At 45.6% G+C, this 15,777-nt stretch overlaps 3 protein-coding genes across 11 annotated transcripts; 1 reads left to right on the forward strand and 2 right to left on the reverse strand.

The window, feature by feature from the left end:
- Positions 1 to 270: 270 nt before the first annotated feature.
- On the reverse strand, positions 271 to 7,515 carry PEX11B (peroxisomal biogenesis factor 11 beta). 5 transcript variants are annotated; one of them, XM_025375872.1, is made up of 5 exons: positions 7,216 to 7,515; positions 6,295 to 6,410; positions 5,409 to 5,610; positions 1,027 to 1,467; positions 271 to 627 (listed from the first exon to the last, which is right to left on the reverse strand). In XM_025375872.1, exons 1-4 carry the CDS (start codon positions 7,269 to 7,271, stop codon positions 1,062 to 1,064), a joined length of 780 nt encoding a protein of 259 aa, XP_025231657.1. In that variant the 5' UTR covers positions 7,272 to 7,515; the 3' UTR covers positions 271 to 627; positions 1,027 to 1,061. The 5 variants fall into 5 exon arrangements, with proteins under 5 accessions (XP_025231657.1, XP_025231683.1, XP_025231675.1 ...); XM_025375898.1 differs by having other exon boundaries at positions 271 to 1,467; positions 7,220 to 7,515; XM_025375890.1 differs by having other exon boundaries at positions 271 to 1,467; positions 7,012 to 7,494.
- Positions 7,516 to 7,603: 88 nt separating this feature from the next.
- LOC112618547 (gonadotropin-releasing hormone II receptor) lies at positions 7,604 to 13,203 on the forward strand. Its single transcript, XM_025375683.1, has 3 exons — positions 7,604 to 8,489; positions 12,020 to 12,230; positions 12,678 to 13,203. The coding sequence occupies exons 1-3, from the start codon at positions 7,980 to 7,982 to the stop codon at positions 13,094 to 13,096; spliced, it is 1,140 nt and encodes a 379-aa protein (XP_025231468.1). The 5' UTR covers positions 7,604 to 7,979; the 3' UTR covers positions 13,097 to 13,203.
- RBM8A (RNA binding motif protein 8A) lies at positions 9,568 to 15,376 on the reverse strand. 5 transcript variants are annotated; one of them, XM_025376018.1, is made up of 7 exons: positions 15,200 to 15,376; positions 14,857 to 14,916; positions 14,648 to 14,725; positions 14,327 to 14,463; positions 13,892 to 14,028; positions 13,734 to 13,782; positions 9,568 to 9,842 (listed from the first exon to the last, which is right to left on the reverse strand). In XM_025376018.1, exons 1-6 carry the CDS (start codon positions 15,264 to 15,266, stop codon positions 13,737 to 13,739), a joined length of 525 nt encoding a protein of 174 aa, XP_025231803.1. In that variant the 5' UTR covers positions 15,267 to 15,376; the 3' UTR covers positions 9,568 to 9,842; positions 13,734 to 13,736. The 5 variants fall into 5 exon arrangements, with proteins under 5 accessions (XP_025231803.1, XP_025231774.1, XP_025231783.1 ...); XM_025375989.1 differs by lacking the exon at positions 9,568 to 9,842 and having other exon boundaries at positions 10,822 to 13,782; positions 13,902 to 14,028; XM_025375998.1 differs by lacking the exon at positions 9,568 to 9,842 and having other exon boundaries at positions 10,822 to 13,782; positions 13,902 to 14,028; positions 14,648 to 14,722; positions 15,200 to 15,312.
- Between the last annotated feature and the right edge of the window lie 401 nt (positions 15,377 to 15,777).

A 15,777-nucleotide genomic window follows, 5' to 3' on the forward strand; every position in this document is an offset into this window, starting at 1 on the left:
GAGATGTGTTTTGTGGAGCCAGGACAATAACTTTAGTATTAGACCACCCCTCTGCCACCCCAACTCCTCAGCTAGGTTATAAACTTCTTAAAGTTGGGAGTGTGGAGCTTCTTAGATTTCTGGATGCCCACTAAGTATTTTGCTTTACATACTGTAGGTGCTCAATAAAAATAATGTGGGTGACATTAGTGGCTACTCCCAAGAAAAACCCAAACCACAGTGACAGGAATAGGGGCCTCAAATGACAAAAAATGAGGGACCAGACTAAACGTTGATGAGCAAACTGAACTTTAATTTGCTTACCTGAAAGGCTTGCTCTTCATTATTGGCATAGGCCACAGCTATTTACACAGAATCATTGTACAAGATTTACAGCAAGATGCTACACTAGGGAACAGACTAGGGAATAAAGCTCTGAAATCAAAGTGTAAGCAGAAATCTGAAGGTATGTGTACAAGGCAGGATAAGGGCCAAATCATGAGCGAGGCTGGTGAGGTAGACATGAGGGAGGAAGAGGAAACATCCAACCACTTGTGGTGCAGAGATATGAGGGAAGAGTCCACTGGCACATAGTATTAAAAATTATGTTTGGAGTTTGAAGGAGGAAAAATCTGCCATAAGCCACCTCTGTGAGGAAAAAAGAAGGCAGTTAGAACCTTACAGACCAAACCTTATACCTCCCCTACCAAAAAGTAATTCTGCTGATTAAATCCCTGGATAGAAGAATAAGAAGGTTAAAAAAAGAAAGAGAGAGAGAGATGCATAGATACAGAACCTTAAATAGACTTAACAGACACAAAGTAAATACATTCAAGAGAGACACAGACAAAGACAGAGGAAAAGAACAGAAGCTCAGGCACATCTAGAAATTAGAGACATCCTATTAACTTCACGAGTCACCTTTCCTTACCTCATCTTCCCCAAAGCTCTTCCTCCTCCCCTAAATCTCTGAATTTCTAACTTTAACCAAAGAGTAGAATTCGAATGAGGCTGGTACATGGGGGACGATCTAAGATTCCATCTCACCAATTCAGGTCCCCTCCTTATCCTGTACCAGAAGGTCAGGGCTTGAGTCGTAGCCAGGGATAGATTAGGGTGAGAATAGACAGGATGGAGGACACGAGGCCACAAAGCCCCACAATCCCAGGGCCACAGCGCCAGAGGCCTAGTTTGTCCAGTGGAATGAAGAGATCACAGGCATTTCTGACCACATCTAGCAGAAGTGGGGGATGACCTCTAAGGACTCGAGCCAGGAGCAGGACTTGCAGCCGAAGTTTCAGAGCCAGCTGGGGCAGACCTCCTCCTGGAGACCCTGGTCCCCCAAGTCCCCCAGTTTCACTTCCTCCAGGGACTCCTCCTCCGGAACCTTTCAGTCGCCGGCTACAAGCTGAAGACTCTTGCTCCATCAGTAGGCGAATCTCATAAGCATCACGGCTCAAATTCATGATGAGGGAAAACAAATAGTACCTGATACACAGAGCAAAAGGGTCAGTAAGGGCATGGATACCTACTTAACATATCCAACATCACATTTTCACATTTTCTTTTCCTGTAGCACAGAGAGATTACACATTAGATCATCAGAAGTAAAGTGAATGCTATTACCCCTATCAGAAATGTCCTCCCTTGAGGACACTATGCTAAGCAAAATAAGCCAGACACAGAAAGACAAATACTGCATAATCTCACTTACAGGTGGAAGCTAAAATAAGGCCGGGCGTGGTAGCTCATGCCTGTAATCCCAGCACTTTGGGAGGCCGATGCAGGTGGATTACCTGAGGTCAGGAGTTTGAGACCAGCCTGGTCAACATGGCAAAACCTGGTCCCTAATAAAAATACAAAAACTGGCCAGGTGTGGTGGCCAGCGCCTGTAATCCCAGTTACTCGGGAGGCTGAGGCATGAGAATTGCTTGAACCCAGGAAGCAGAGGTTACAGTGAGCCAAGATCTCATCACTGCACTTCGGCCTGGGCAACAAAGAAAGATTCTGTATCGAAAAAAAAAGGGCTAACTCATAGAGGCACAGAATAGAATGGGGGTTGCCAGGGGTTGGGGAGTGGGGGAAATGGGAAGATACTCGTCAAAGTGTACAAGTTCCAGTTATGCAAGATGAATAAGTTCTGGAGATCTAATGTACAACATTGTGACCATAGTTAACAATACTGTATTGCATACTTGAAATTTGCCAGGAGGGTAGATCTTAAGTGTTCTTACCATAAAAGAAAAAAGGTAATTATGTGAGGTGATGGATGTGTTAATTAGCTTGACTGTGGTGATCACGTCATAACATACATGTACAAACATCGAGCTATAACTCCTTAAATATATATAATTTATATTTGTCAATTATGTCCCAATAAAAATGAAGAAACAAAGTCCTCCCACCATTCTATAACTAGTACATGTTTATGTGCACCTTAAGATCCTGTTTTAAACTTCATGAGCATCATGAAATCTTCCAAGGTCAATCTCAAACTTCATTTTCCACTTGGCAACACACACACACACACACACACACACACTCTCTCTCTCTCTCTCTCTCTCTCTCCCTCTCTACTTGACCTATAACAAGGCAAACTTGTTTTGAAAGGACAAATTTCAGTTGTTTCAGAGACTCAAACATATTAAAGGTGATCTAAATCCAATCCCTATTTCTTTAAAAATAAAAAAAAAAGTGGCCCAGAGGTTTAAGTAATTGCCAAATGTGTTAAATTATAAATTTCTTCAGTAAAAAAATCCATGTTTTTTATTTGCAATCCAATCTGACAATGGTGGTCTGTACTCTATAACTTCGTCTACCTTCAAAGTATATCCTGAATCCAACCACATCTCTCTATCACACCCCACCGCCATACTCTAAGCCACTAACATCTCTTATCTGGACTTCTGCTTTAGTGTTTTAACTGGTCTCACTGTGGCCATTCTTGCCCCACCCCCAACAATCTATTTTCATATAGTAGCTAGCATAAACATAAATCACATCATTACTTCCCTTCTTAAAACGCTCCATGGTTGGCCAGGCGCAGTGGCTCATGCCTATAATTCCAGCACTTTGGGAGGCCGAGGCAGGCGGACCATGAGGTCAGGAGTTCGAGACCAGCCTGACCAACGTGGTGAAACCCTGTCTCTACCAAAAATACAAACATTAGCTGGGCATGGTGGCACGTGCCTGTAATCCCAGCTACTCAGGAGGCTGAGGCAGGAGAATTGCTTGAACCTGGGAGGTGGAGGTTGCAGTGAGCTGAGATTGCACCATTGCACTCCAGCCTGGGCAACAGAACAAGACTCCATCTCAAAAAAAAAAAAAGAAAAACAAATAAACAAACAAACAAAAAAACACAGCTCGTCATGGTTTTCTTCCTATCACATTCATAATAAAATATAAATACCTTAGAGAGGCTTACAGGACTCAACATCTGGTCCCTACCCCTCTAACTTTACCTTGTATCATTCTTTCCTTCAATCATTATGCTCTAACCATGTTGGTTTCTTTATACATTTTAATTTCATCATGCTTGTTCTTGCCTTAGGACCTTTGCACTACCTATTCCCTCTACCTGGAATATTCTCCCTCCAAAATCCTCACATAGCTAGTTCTTTCTTGCTTTTCAGGTATGAGCTTAAATATCACCTCTTCGGAGAGGCCTTCCCTTATCCCTAAATCTAAAGCACTGAATTAGTTACTCTCTACTCCATAACCCTGTTTTAATTTCCTGCATAACACTTGCCAGTATCTGATATTTTAATTTATTGTTTGTTTATGTTTATCTCATCCCATTACAAGGTAAGTTCCAGAGGAGCAGAGGCCTTCTTTGTCTTTAACCACTGTACCCCTGTATGTAGACTGATGCCTACCATACGGTAAGAGCTCAGTAAGTATCTGTTGGATCAAATGAATAAATATAACATATAGACTCCTTTAGGGAGTTGCTTTTCCATAGTGCTCCAGCCATGCCTCTGCTCCCACCCCTCATACATCATAAGCCATGTTATAGTTGTAAATCACTGAGAAAGATGAAGGGAAAAGCAAGGTTAATATAACGAAAAAGTACAATCATAGGAAAACAAAAAACAAATACAGATAGTATGTTAGGGAATTTTACTCCCACATTGTATCTCTCTACCTTCATTGTCAGCTACCTCCTTTGTCCAAGCCAACGTCATCTCTTGCTCATATTAGAGCATTTCCTCTTCTCTTGTCCCACTGCAATCCATTTTCTTTTCTTTTCTTTTTTTTTTTTTCTTTTGAGATGGAGTCTTGCTTTTGTCACCTAGGCTGGAGTGCAATAGCACGATCACAGCTCACTGCAACCTCTGCCTCCCGGGTTCAAGCAAGTCTCCTGCATCAGCCTCCCGAGTAGCTGGGATTACAGGTGCCCGCCACCACATCTGGGTAATTTTTGTAATTTTAGTACAGACGGGGTTTTGCCATGTTGGCCAGGCTGGTCTTGAACTCCTGACCTCGTGATCCCCCAACCTCGGCTTCCCAAAGTGCTGGGATTACAGGTGTGAGCCATTGCGCCTGGCCTGCAATCCATTTTCAACATCTCAGAAAGAGATGTCCTTTAAACACAATTTGAATCATGTCATTTCCCTGCTCAGAATCCTTCAATAATGTTCCATTGTAGGATAAAATAAAACAAGCATTAACTAAAAGGCCCTGTATGAAAGGTCTGGTGCCTGTCTACCTCTCAAATTTGAACTGATGGACTCAATACTGTCAATCACACTGGCTTTCTATTTCTCTAATTTCCTGAAGTCTTAGTTCAAAGCCTTACTTAGAATGTGCTATTTTCTCTGTTTGGAAATGTCTTTTCTGCTACTGTTGGCTTTGTCTAACTCCTCCTACCCACACATCAGGTCTGAACTAAAATATTGCTTTCTCAAAGAGTTTCTTCCCGATTTTTCAATCTAAATTAGCTCCCCTTGTGATATTCTTTCATAATACCACATACTTTCCCACAAATATATATGAGAAGTTATTCATTGTAGTATCTAATTCCCCCACTAAACTGGAAGTTTCATGGGAGCAGGCACATCGGCACATTACCTGTTTAGCTCTTTGCTTTACCCCCTGCCCCACAGTAAGCATCTAATAAATATTTTCGGAATGAATGAGTAAGCAGGTAGTGAGGGGGAATAACCTGTGGTATAGAAGCACAATTAAAGTGATATAATATCTTACCTTGCACAATATTAGTCATTCATTATGGAAGATCATCTGTCTTCCATCTCCCCCCATTTGATATTCTCCAATAGTTTAAGATCTAACTGAAGACTGGAAGCCAAGTGACTGATCAAGACTTGAGTGGAAAGATCCTAAGAGATCTTTCCCTCATATAAGACAAGCTATGCAATATACAGACTACCAAAAAAAAAAAAATCTTGAAGGAGAAAATGATATCAAACCTGAATGAACGCTGGGCCCACTTCTCCTGATCCACACGGGGAGCCAGTCCAGACTTTCCAGCCCACAGGACATTGTCACAGGCAAAGTACAAGGCTCGATTGAGGTGACTAACAGTGATGCAGAATCTCAGGACAACATCTGATAGGTGAACAGCTCTTTTGGCTGACTCAAGGGCATCTGCTGAGTTACCCAGGCGTAGAACTTGTGGAGATTAGAAAGGGAAAGCAAGGATTTGTAAGTAGAGAGGCAGATAGCAAGAAACAGAAACAGAGAAAGCAAGAAGGCAAAAGTTGAGCAATAATAATAACAATTTTTTTGAAGCGCAGAAACAGGCTGGACGCGGTGGCTCAAGCCCGTAATTTCAGCACTTTGGGAGGCCGAGGTGGCTGCATCATCTGAGGTCAGGAGTTTGAGACCAGCCTGGCCAACATGGTGAAACCCCATCTCCACTAAAAATACAAAAATTAGCCCGGCATGGTGGTGGGCACCTATAGTCCCAGCTGCTCAGGAGGCTGAGACAGGAGAATTGCCTGAACCTGGAGGCAGACGTTGCAGTGAGCCGAGATTGGGCCACTGCACTCCAACCTGGACGAGAGACTCTGTCTCAAAAAAAATAAAAAGATAAAGAGCAGAAACACTTCATTTTTCAATTTCAAATTTAATTTTTGTGCCAGTTTAGTTTTCTCAAACTTGCCCCATTCTCTCCAGTCCTCCTAATTACTTCCGTACCCCTGCTCTCTTATCTCAACTTGACGCATGCAGAGGGTAAGTGCAGAGCCAAATGAGAAAGAACAGGCATCGAGGGTACAGGAAGGAGGGACCAAGTAAGGAGAGCTGGGGATGGAGGAAGGGTTGGGGGATAAAAGGAAAGACAGAGTTACTTACGCTTTCTTCCAAGGCTCAGGTGGCCCTCCAGCTGTCGAATCTGTTTCTGTAACTCAGGACTGGCTCCATGCCTTTGCAGCGCATGGCCAAGAAGAGAGCAAGCATACTGGGCGGCCCTAGAGGAGAGGGCAGGCAAGGTAAGGTGGAGACCTCCCTTACCTTCCGCTCAAAATTATCCTCCAAAAGGCACAGACTTCCCCCTTTCCCAGTTTGAGACCACTCCCCTTCCTCCTCCATGCCCATATCTCACCATTTCTCCAGGTCAGAGGAAGGAAAAGGCATAAGGAGAAAAAAGAGTCTAGAAAGGGGTGGGGAGCACTATTGAATGCTGAGCGAATAAGAGATTTGACAATGATGAGGCCTGAAGGGGCCAGTGCAGGCCGCAGGGGTCCATCCCAAGCACATCAGCGTGAGCATGTATGTGATCGATGAGGGGAGGCAGACAGCTGGAGGGCATTTTATTCCTCAGAATAGGAGGTTTCAAGGCCCTCTAGCTGAATGGAGACCAAACGCCAGGACGGACGCAGAGGAGTTCCCGAATGACAGCACGGTGTGGGGACATGGAAACTGGGAGTGCCTCCTCAGCTCTGGGGGCAGAGTCCAGGGCTATCCACCGTGGGGTGAATGCTCCTCATTCCATCACCGCTCAGTGAGAACACTGTCGGTCTTATGTGGACACAGCAACCCTGAGTGGCCTCCCCGCTGACCCACTCATGCCTCAGTTTCCCCATCTCTTCCGCGAGCGGAAAGGAATCATCTCCTCAACAGCGGCTCAAATCTGCATCTCACGGTCCGTTCGGGCCCCCGTAGCCAGAGTTGACCCTTCTTCACCCCCCTATAGCCTGAACTGACTTCGCCTCACTAGAGTCTTCCTCTGCCCATCCCTCCCCCGCCCCACCCCCATTCCTATTCGGGCCGCACCTACATAGCCGCTCCCGGGCTTGGCTCTGAGCACTGAAGCGGACCCAGGCGTCCATGACAGCGGTAGCCCAGGCTCCGCGGCCCCGCTCCCGCCCCACTTCCCGCCCCTAGTCACGCCTCCTGCGCGACCCAACGGTGCCTCGCGAGGGACAAACAATATCAGAAAAGAAAGCGAGTGGAGCTGGCCCTCGAAGCGGAATTTCAGGACGCGAAACGCGTGTCTTCTGAGCCTACATCTGCGTATTATTGTGTGTGTCTCTGTCCCAGGGTCTCCTTATCAGACGATCACCACTCCCTAGCACGCCTCCAGCGGCACATTCTTCTTTAAATATTCAGGACCAAGGGCGGGGCCTGCAGGGGTCGGGGCGGGGCGAGAAAGCGCCGCAGTGAACTCCACGCCTTGGAGGCCGGAATAGGTGTGCGCCCGGTAGAACATCCCAAATACACATGCACTCAGGCTCCGACTGAATCCAGGGCTGTAAGGGCTAAAGAGGTCTAGGGCAGTAGAGACCCGAAGCCCAGGCTGGTCTTTCCAAGGAAAAAGGAGCGTGACTGATACCAGATCTTCGTTCCCTGCAGAACCTTGACAGTTGGACAAGTGACCTCCTCCAGAACAGACGGAGAGTCTCCAGAAGCAGAGGCTTTAGTGAACGAAATTCGCAATAATCAGCTCCAGATCCTGAAAAGGTGGGCGAAGAATCAGTGGCCAAAGCTAAGCGCTTCATACCCACACTGCCTCCTCCTCAGTTTCTCTCCAGGCCACCATGTCTGCAGGCAACGGCACCCCTTGGGGGTCAGCAGCGGGGGAGGAGGCCTGGGCTGGATCGGGAGTGGCGGTGGAGGGCTCAGAGCTGCCCACCTTCTCGGCAGCAGCCAAGGTCCGAGTGGGAGTGACCATTGTGCTGTTTGTTTCTTCGGCTGGAGGGAAGCTTGCCGTCCTGTGGTCAGTGACACGGCCGCAACCCAGCCAGCTCCGCCCCTCTCCGGTCAGGACACTCTTCGCCCATTTAGCAGCTGCCGACTTACTAGTCACTTTTGTGGTTATGCCCCTAGATGCCACCTGGAATATCACTGTTCAATGGCTGGCCGGGGACATCGCATGTCGGACACTCATGTTCCTGAAACTAATGGCCATGTATTCTGCAGCTTTCCTGCCTGTGGTCATTGGACTGGACCGCCAGGCAGCAGTACTCAACCCGCTTGGATCCCGTTCAGGTGTAAGGAAACTTCTGGGGGCAGCCTGGGGACTTAGTTTCCTGCTTGCCTTGCCCCAGGTGAGTGACCTAGGACTCAGGACCGGGCAGGACAGGGATTGGGTCTGTAGCATGAGTTAAAGGGTGCGCTTGGGGGCCATTAGCCATTAATTCTCGGGGAGTAAGCCCCTGCCTTTTTTTTTTTTTTTTGCCGCCTCACTGCAACCTCCGCCTCCCGGGTTCAAGCAAGTCTTCTGCCTCAGCCTCCCGAGAAGCTACAGGCGCCCGCTACCACGCCCGGCTAATTTTTGTATTTTTAGTAGAGGCGAGGTTTCACCATGTTGGCCAGGTGATCTCCATCTCTTGACCTCGTGATCCGCCCGCCTCAGCCTCCCAAAGTGCTGAGATTACAGGCGTGAGGCACCCTGCCCGGCTACCTCTGCTCTCTTCTGTAAGATTATTTGCATGTTAATTTACATCTGTTAAGAGCCTGCCTTTTATAAGCAGTATCCTCTATTTGTGCCTCTTCCATTAGATCTGTTTTACTACACTTGGCTTCTGCATCTTTGCATCCTCCCAATCTCACCTCCTTCAGATTGGGGCAGGGAAGAAAAACAGAAAAACATACATGGGGGTCTATGAAGAGAGTGAAGTCAGTGGTTTGGGTAAAACTTTGTGGTACACTCATTTATCCATTCAAAAAGTAATATGCATCTCCAGGGCCACTCAAATTTTGCTAAGGATAGGGCAGCAAAATTCTGCCTTCAGGAAATGTATTGACTAGCGCAGGAAACAAAGAAATTAGGCACTTACAATATAGTGTATTCAGAAGTGTTATGCTAAAGGAGCTAAAGAAGACAATGGGGGTGGGGAGCAGAGAGGGGTGTCTGACACAGCTGTGCAGTCAGGAACAGCTTTCCAGATGTTAACGTTTGATTCTTCACAGATAGGTGTTAGACCAATTAAAATAGGAGAAATGCTAGGGAAGATGGAGGATAGAGGATCTCAATGCCAATGCTGCTAAAGCTGAGGACTAGTTAATGGTGAGTAATGAGCTGAGAGGGGAAGAGCCAGCCAGATCACAAATAATAAAATTGTACTTTATCCTGAGTGCAGTGGAGAGACACTAAAGTAAAGAGAGTGACATAACCAAATTTGTGTTTTTTACTGACTTTATTGTCGAATGAATGTTAAAATTGGAAAGAGGCGAGCATCTGAACCTGAGTACTAGGTTAATCAAATCTCAAAGCAAATCCAATACTGAAAAGGAACTAGAAATCTAGGTGGGGAAAAAAGCTAAACACAAAGCAATTCCTTCAAGGCAAACACCACTATCACTATCATGGGGTTGGGGGCAGGATAGAGCAGCATCTCTGAGACTGTAGGATTAGAATTATGTCTAGAAGGAGGCCAAGAAGGGTCTAGGATTTGTTTCTGGAATGATAATATATTATACTGATTTAAGATTTGATCCTTACTTACATCCTCAATTATTCGAAATATAACTACTAGAAGTTAGTCTGACTATACTCCTAAGAACAAAGAAAGGCCTGGTGGCTCAAGCCTGTAATCCCAGCATTTTGGAAGGCCAAGGCGGGTGGATCACTTAAGGTCAGGAGTTCAAGACCAACCTGGCCAACATGACGAAACCCCATCTTTACTAAAAATACAAAAATTAGCCCGGTGTAGTGGTGAGCACCTGTAATCTCAACTATTCAGGAGGCTGAGGCACGAGAATTTCTTGAACCTGGGAGGTGGAGGCTGCAGTGAGCCAAGACTGCACTGCACTCTGGCGCGGGCGACAGAGCCAGACTCTGTTGGGGGGGATAAAAAGAGAAAAATAATACTTCTAATATGTTGCAAACAAGACCTTTACCAATCCAAGTGTTAAAAAGAAGCCTGTTGCTACAGTGCCATTTACAATTAGGTTTGTTTACATAAAGCAAATTTTACATGTGGACTGGGAATTAGAAGACTTTTTGTTTCAGTTTGCCTGTTTTACTTTGTTTTTTTTCTGAGTCTCCGGCTCTACTGCTAACTAGCTATATGATTTTGGCTAAGGCACTTGAAATCCATGGGCCACAAGATGATGCAATGGGAAATGAATTTCATCCTTTCTTATAGCCTGACAATCTGACAATATTTGCAATCTCTATTTGTTTCAATGGCAAACTGATTGTGACAAGTGTGATACTTGTGCAAAAGGTGAAATTTTTTGGTTCCAAATTAGTATCCTTGTGGGTAAATTCTGCCTTACCCATATGCTGTAATTGTAGTTAAAATATTAGTGTTAATAAAATAAAAAATTTAATGTCACGTTAGTGTGGTAAGGGCTTAGGAGTCCTTAGCGGTACTATTGGGGTGGTTAGAAATTACTCATTTTTGTAGGCTTTGACTTTTTTTTTTTTTTTTGGAGAGAGTCTCGCTCTGTCACCCAGGCTGGAGTACAATGGCACAATCTCAGCTCACTGCAAGCTCCGCCTCATGGGTTCACGCCATTCTGCCTCAGCCTCCTGGAGTTCCCCAGTAGCTAGGACGACAGGCGCCTGCCACCACGCCCGGCTAATTTTTTGTATCTTTAGTACAGACAGGGTTTCACCGTATTAGCCAGGATGGTCTCCATCTCCTGACCTCGTGATCAGCCCGCCTCAGCCTCCCAAAGTGCTGGGATTACAGGCATGAGCCACCGCGCCCAGCCAGCTTTGACTATTTTTATACTCCTCATGATTCTCACGTACTTCTTAGGCATAGCACAAAAACAAAAATTATAAATATATGAATGCAAGAGATGGGAAGAGGAAAGAACATTTTCCAACTAGCTCAGAGTAGCCTGATCGTAACTCCAAACAGTTCTCAAAATTCTGTCTTATGCTGAAACTATTCATCTTTCCTAAATGTCCCTCATGTCTGCTAAAATCACTGTCCCAAATGCCTTATATCTAGGAATCTGATACCTACTGAGCTTACCTTTTATCAAATTAATAGTGACAATCTACATTACTGGAACTCAGGCACTTTAACCTTGTAGTTCTAAACGGAAATAGTTTTTACTGATTCAGTTGGAAAACCCAGCAATTTAACAAAAAGGGGGAGGGGCAGCCCAACAGCATTTGGAAAATGTTAAATTTTATTATTTAACATTCTTTACCATTATAGTTACTGCACATAAGACTATTACTACTAAAGGTCACTTCAGAGTCACTGCAAAATGGCCTGGAATTTTGGCAGCACCCATTTTACACAGTTTTTCTTTTTCCACAAAATAACAGACATACCAGGAAAATCATTTCAGCTAAAAATATGAGTGAGGTGGTAGAAATATCATCCCTTATAAAGCGCAGTGTTAGAATAGTACTTGAGAAGGTGGGATTGCTTTAAGTTCTGAGATTTAACAAACTCACTGCTCAGCATCATATTCAAGCCTAAAAGGAAGACAGGATTTTCAAGACGTATTTCCAACCTCTTTAACATGGCACCATGGATGAACTGTTTTTCAGCATTGTGCTGCTTCACTTGGAATTAAGGATGAATTGGGAGGAGACAGTATGACATAGGTGGGTAGGCTGGGTGGTGAGGGGAACCAGTTCTAATAGTCCTGAACTCCACTCCAGCTGTTCCTGTTCCATACCGTCCACCGAGCTGGCCCAGTCCCTTTCACTCAGTGTGTCACCAAAGGCAGCTTCAAGGCTCGATGGCAAGAGACCACCTATAACCTCTTCACCTTCTGCTGCCTCTTTCTGCTGCCACTGACTGCCATGGCCATCTGCTATAGCCGCATTGTCCTCAGTGTGTCCAGCCCTCAGACAAGGAAGGGGAGCCATGGTGAGACTCCAATTCCCAGGCCTTAATCCTTAACCCTAGACCTGTTGCCTCTAGCATCATTTATCTACCTACCTAAAAGCTATCTACCAGTCACTCAACTGTGGTGAGATCCTAACCATATGTCTAGCACCTGATGCTAATTTTGTTGAATCCTTTCAATTATAAACAGCTGAGTTAGCTGGACAAGGACTAGGGAGGCAATCAGTATTATTTATTCTTGAACACCATCAAGTCTTAAAGTAGACTGGGTGGCTTCACATTTCTATCATAATCCCTGGGGGTAAGAGATCATATAGTCCTAGGTTGGGAAGGGGAAAAGGGTTTGCAGCATTCTCCTCCTTGTAGGAGGCAAGCTCTGTGTCACTAGCTATGCCCCTCCATCAGTTCACCCTATACTCAGTTCAGAAGCTTAGACTCTGAATTACAGTATATTTTCTAAATTCCTAGCCCCTGCTGGTGAATTTGCCCTCCGCCGCTCCTTTGACAATCGTCCCCGTGTTCGTCTCCGGGCCCTGAGACTGGCCCTGCTTATCTTGCTGACCTTCATCCTCTGCTGGACACCTTATTACCTACTGGGTCTGTGGTACTGGTTCTCCCCCACCATGCTAACTGAAGTCCCTCCCAGTCTGAGCCACATCCTTTTCCTTTTTGGCCTCCTCAATGCTCCTTTGGATCCTCTCCTCTATGGGGCCTTCACCCTTGGCTGCCGAAGAGGGCACCAAGAACTTAGTATAGACTCTTCTAAAGAAGGGTCTGGGAGAATGCTCCAACGGGAGATTCATGCTCTTAGACAGCAGGAAGTACAAAAAACTGTGACATCAAGAAGTGCAGGAGAAACAAAAGACATTTCTATAACATCTATCTGATCCTAACAGAGTATATAGGAACAAAATAATAAGTCTTTAATACCATAAGATCTTAACATCTCACTTCTACTCCTGCTCTCCTAGTTCCCCCAAAAAAGAAACACTGACCAGTGTCTACTTTAAACCCTACCTGAAACTTGAGACTGTATCTAGTATAGAAATTTACATAACCAACCCAGGCAACACAGCAAGACCCCATCTCTACAAAAATATTAAAAATTTAGCCGGGCATGCTGGCATGTGCCTGTAATCCCAACTACTAGGGAGGGTGAGGCAGAAGGATGGCTTGAGCCCAGGAGTTTGAAGCTGCAGTGAGCTATGATCACGCAGCTGCACTCCAGCCTGGGGAACACAGCAAGACTCTATCTCAAAAAAAAAAAAGAAATAGAGTTCAGTCCCTAGAATTATCTTCACAATGATCCATACAGCCTTACTATGCTTTAGAACTTTCAATTTTACGATAGGAAAGTAATATTAAATGTAGAAAACAAAAATGGAACATTTATTCGCAACTCAAATAGTATGCATATAGGGTAAGAGATTAAATATAAACACAGCAAGTTCCACCCCAGTCCTATTTGTCCAAGGCTGCATGGTCAAATGGAATCTTGAAGAGAACACCTGGACAACAGAGGACCTGTCAGCGACGTCTCCGGTCTGGACTTCTGCTGCGTCTTCGGCCTCCTCTAGGGAGAAAGAAGCAGGGAGAAGAGTCCATCAGAGGGACATAATACTACGTCCTCATTCTGTTTTGTTCATATTCCCTTCACCCAGTGTTTGCCCTCTTCATTTTACCTCCTCTTGCCTTTTGGTGGACCCCGAACAAAACACCAGTCAACGCTGATGGGCTGTCCCATCAAATCCTGGCCATTGAGTCCCTCCATAGCAGCCTGGGCCTCCTTGTATGTTTCATACTCAACTAGAGTATACCCCTAGGGAAAGTAAAAAGACAGATATGAAAACCCTCCTATTTCCCCAAGCATCACTGAGTATCTTTTTCCTCAAATCTAAACTCAGAAAAATCTATAAAATTTAAGCAATGATGTACATCATATATCTCTGTATATATACAACATGTCTGTCTCTTTGGCGTGTCTGACAAAACATATCCATGTTTTAAATGTCATTTTATTTTAACTTTGCTCTTGGCCAACCACAGCAAACACAGAACTACCAATGCTGTCTAAGGGTTATGAAAGAAAGGAGGCAATAAAGTGTCACTTAGGATACCTTCAGATATCCTGTTCGCCTGTCGAGGTTGAGGTGAATGTTTTTAATTTCCCCATATTCTGCGAATTTGTCGTGTATGTCTTCTTCAGTGGCTTCCTCATGGACTCCAGTGACAAAAAGAATCCAGCCTTCAACAGCTGTTGGGGGACGGGGGGAAGTTGTATGAGTGCATGAGAGAAACGCTTCAAGCAGGCTCACGGGAGTAGTGTGGACTCAGATTGTTTAAGCTATCTCTGAACCCACTCCTACTGCTTAACTATTTTATCGCTTTCTAACTACTACCACAGGCACGGATACCTCACAGGTTCCATTATTACTCACAGCGTTGTGGTCCAGGTTCATCGCCATCCTGCTCCACGCTGTCATAATCCTCACGCATCCGCGCTCGGGACCCCTCTTCTATAAGGGACACACACAAGATCACCGAAAACTCCCCCTTTCTCCCATTGTTCCTATGAGTTGGGTGGGGACTCCAAAACCTGCGGCTCCTGCCCTACTAGGCCACTCTACCCCATTCTCCCCACACTCACCGGAGCCAAAGCCGCGACCCTTCCGTTTCTTCGCCTTTTCTTTCAGTTTGTGAATGCTCTCTGGAGCCCCAGAAGATAAAAGAGTAAGGAACCATGACAGTCATTTGTAACGATCGTTTCTTTCCCAAGACACTGTCTGCAAGCCGACCCAAACCGCCTCCAGTCTCAGTGCCTTCCCGGTCACGCCCTCCCTTCTCCCAAAGGGGGCGGAATCTCTAATCTATCCAAGACCCGGTTCCCCGATTCCCATCCTCACGACCCGGGAGAAAAGAGAGTAAATTTTCCTATTATAGCCTTCTCTCACACCTTCCCCGCTACGCCCGGCCGCCTCCACTGTCCTCACCGTCCCCATCCTCATCCATGGCGAAATCTTCGCCCCCGGCCTCGTGAAGATCTAGCACGTCCGCCATCTCGCCTTCGATCGAGATCTCGTCTGTGCCGCTCAGACACTAGGGACCTCGGGAAACTGTCGCAGAGGGGAAAGGTCGCCAGTCAAGCTGACCAATCAAAGGCTAACTCTAAATCCCTCCCTCTGCACGGTAAAAATACGCAAATTGGGGCGGGCCTAGTTCGGAAAGATGCCGGAAGTGTTTCTGTGGCCATCTTGAGCAGGTCGCGAGCTAAATGCTGCCATGTTGGGAGGTGCAGACTACAGGGGTCAGTGGATTCCTCTTAACCGCAGCAGCTGCTGAGAGATACTGTACTATTAACAGTGAGGCCCGGCGTAATTTCCTTATTAGAGGGCTTCTTTATGTCTCTTCATCCCAAACTGGGAAATGGTCACTGAAGACACCTTTTTCTATCAAAAATCCCAGGCCTGTACCCTGTTCCGAGGCAAGGTGATGTATGATAGGAACGTCTTTAAAAAATAGTTTGATCAGCAATACGGGCATAAAGAGCTGCTTCTGGAACGTACTGCAG

The sequence above is a fragment of the Theropithecus gelada genome, chromosome 1 (assembly GCF_003255815.1).
Source record: "Theropithecus gelada isolate Dixy chromosome 1, Tgel_1.0, whole genome shotgun sequence".
In the NCBI taxonomy this organism is placed as follows: domain Eukaryota; kingdom Metazoa; phylum Chordata; class Mammalia; order Primates; family Cercopithecidae; genus Theropithecus; species Theropithecus gelada.

Coding starts and splice junctions, on each gene's coding strand:
- PEX11B (XM_025375872.1), bottom strand. CDS start 7,271: ATGGACGCCTGGGTCCGCTTCAGTGCTCAGAGCCAAGCCCGGGAGCGG. Junction 6,411..7,215: donor GCCCGGGAGCGGCTATGTAG/GTGCGGCCCGAA, acceptor CCTCTCCTCTAG/GGCCGCCCAGTATGCTTGCT. Junction 5,611..6,294: donor CCTGAGCCTTGGAAGAAAGC/GTAAGTAACTCT, acceptor AATCTCCACAAG/TTCTACGCCTGGGTAACTCA.
- LOC112618547 (XM_025375683.1), top strand. CDS start 7,980: ATGTCTGCAGGCAACGGCACCCCTTGGGGGTCAGCAGCGGGGGAGGAG. Junction 8,490..12,019: donor TCCTGCTTGCCTTGCCCCAG/GTGAGTGACCTA, acceptor ACTCCACTCCAG/CTGTTCCTGTTCCATACCGT. Junction 12,231..12,677: donor GACAAGGAAGGGGAGCCATG/GTGAGACTCCAA, acceptor CTAAATTCCTAG/CCCCTGCTGGTGAATTTGCC.
- RBM8A (XM_025375989.1), bottom strand. CDS start 15,266: ATGGCGGACGTGCTAGATCTTCACGAGGCCGGGGGCGAAGATTTCGCC. Junction 14,917..15,199: donor CATGGATGAGGATGGGGACG/GTGAGGACAGTG, acceptor CTGGGGCTCCAG/AGAGCATTCACAAACTGAAA. Junction 14,464..14,647: donor TGAACCTGGACCACAACGCT/GTGAGTAATAAT, acceptor GTCCCCCAACAG/CTGTTGAAGGCTGGATTCTT.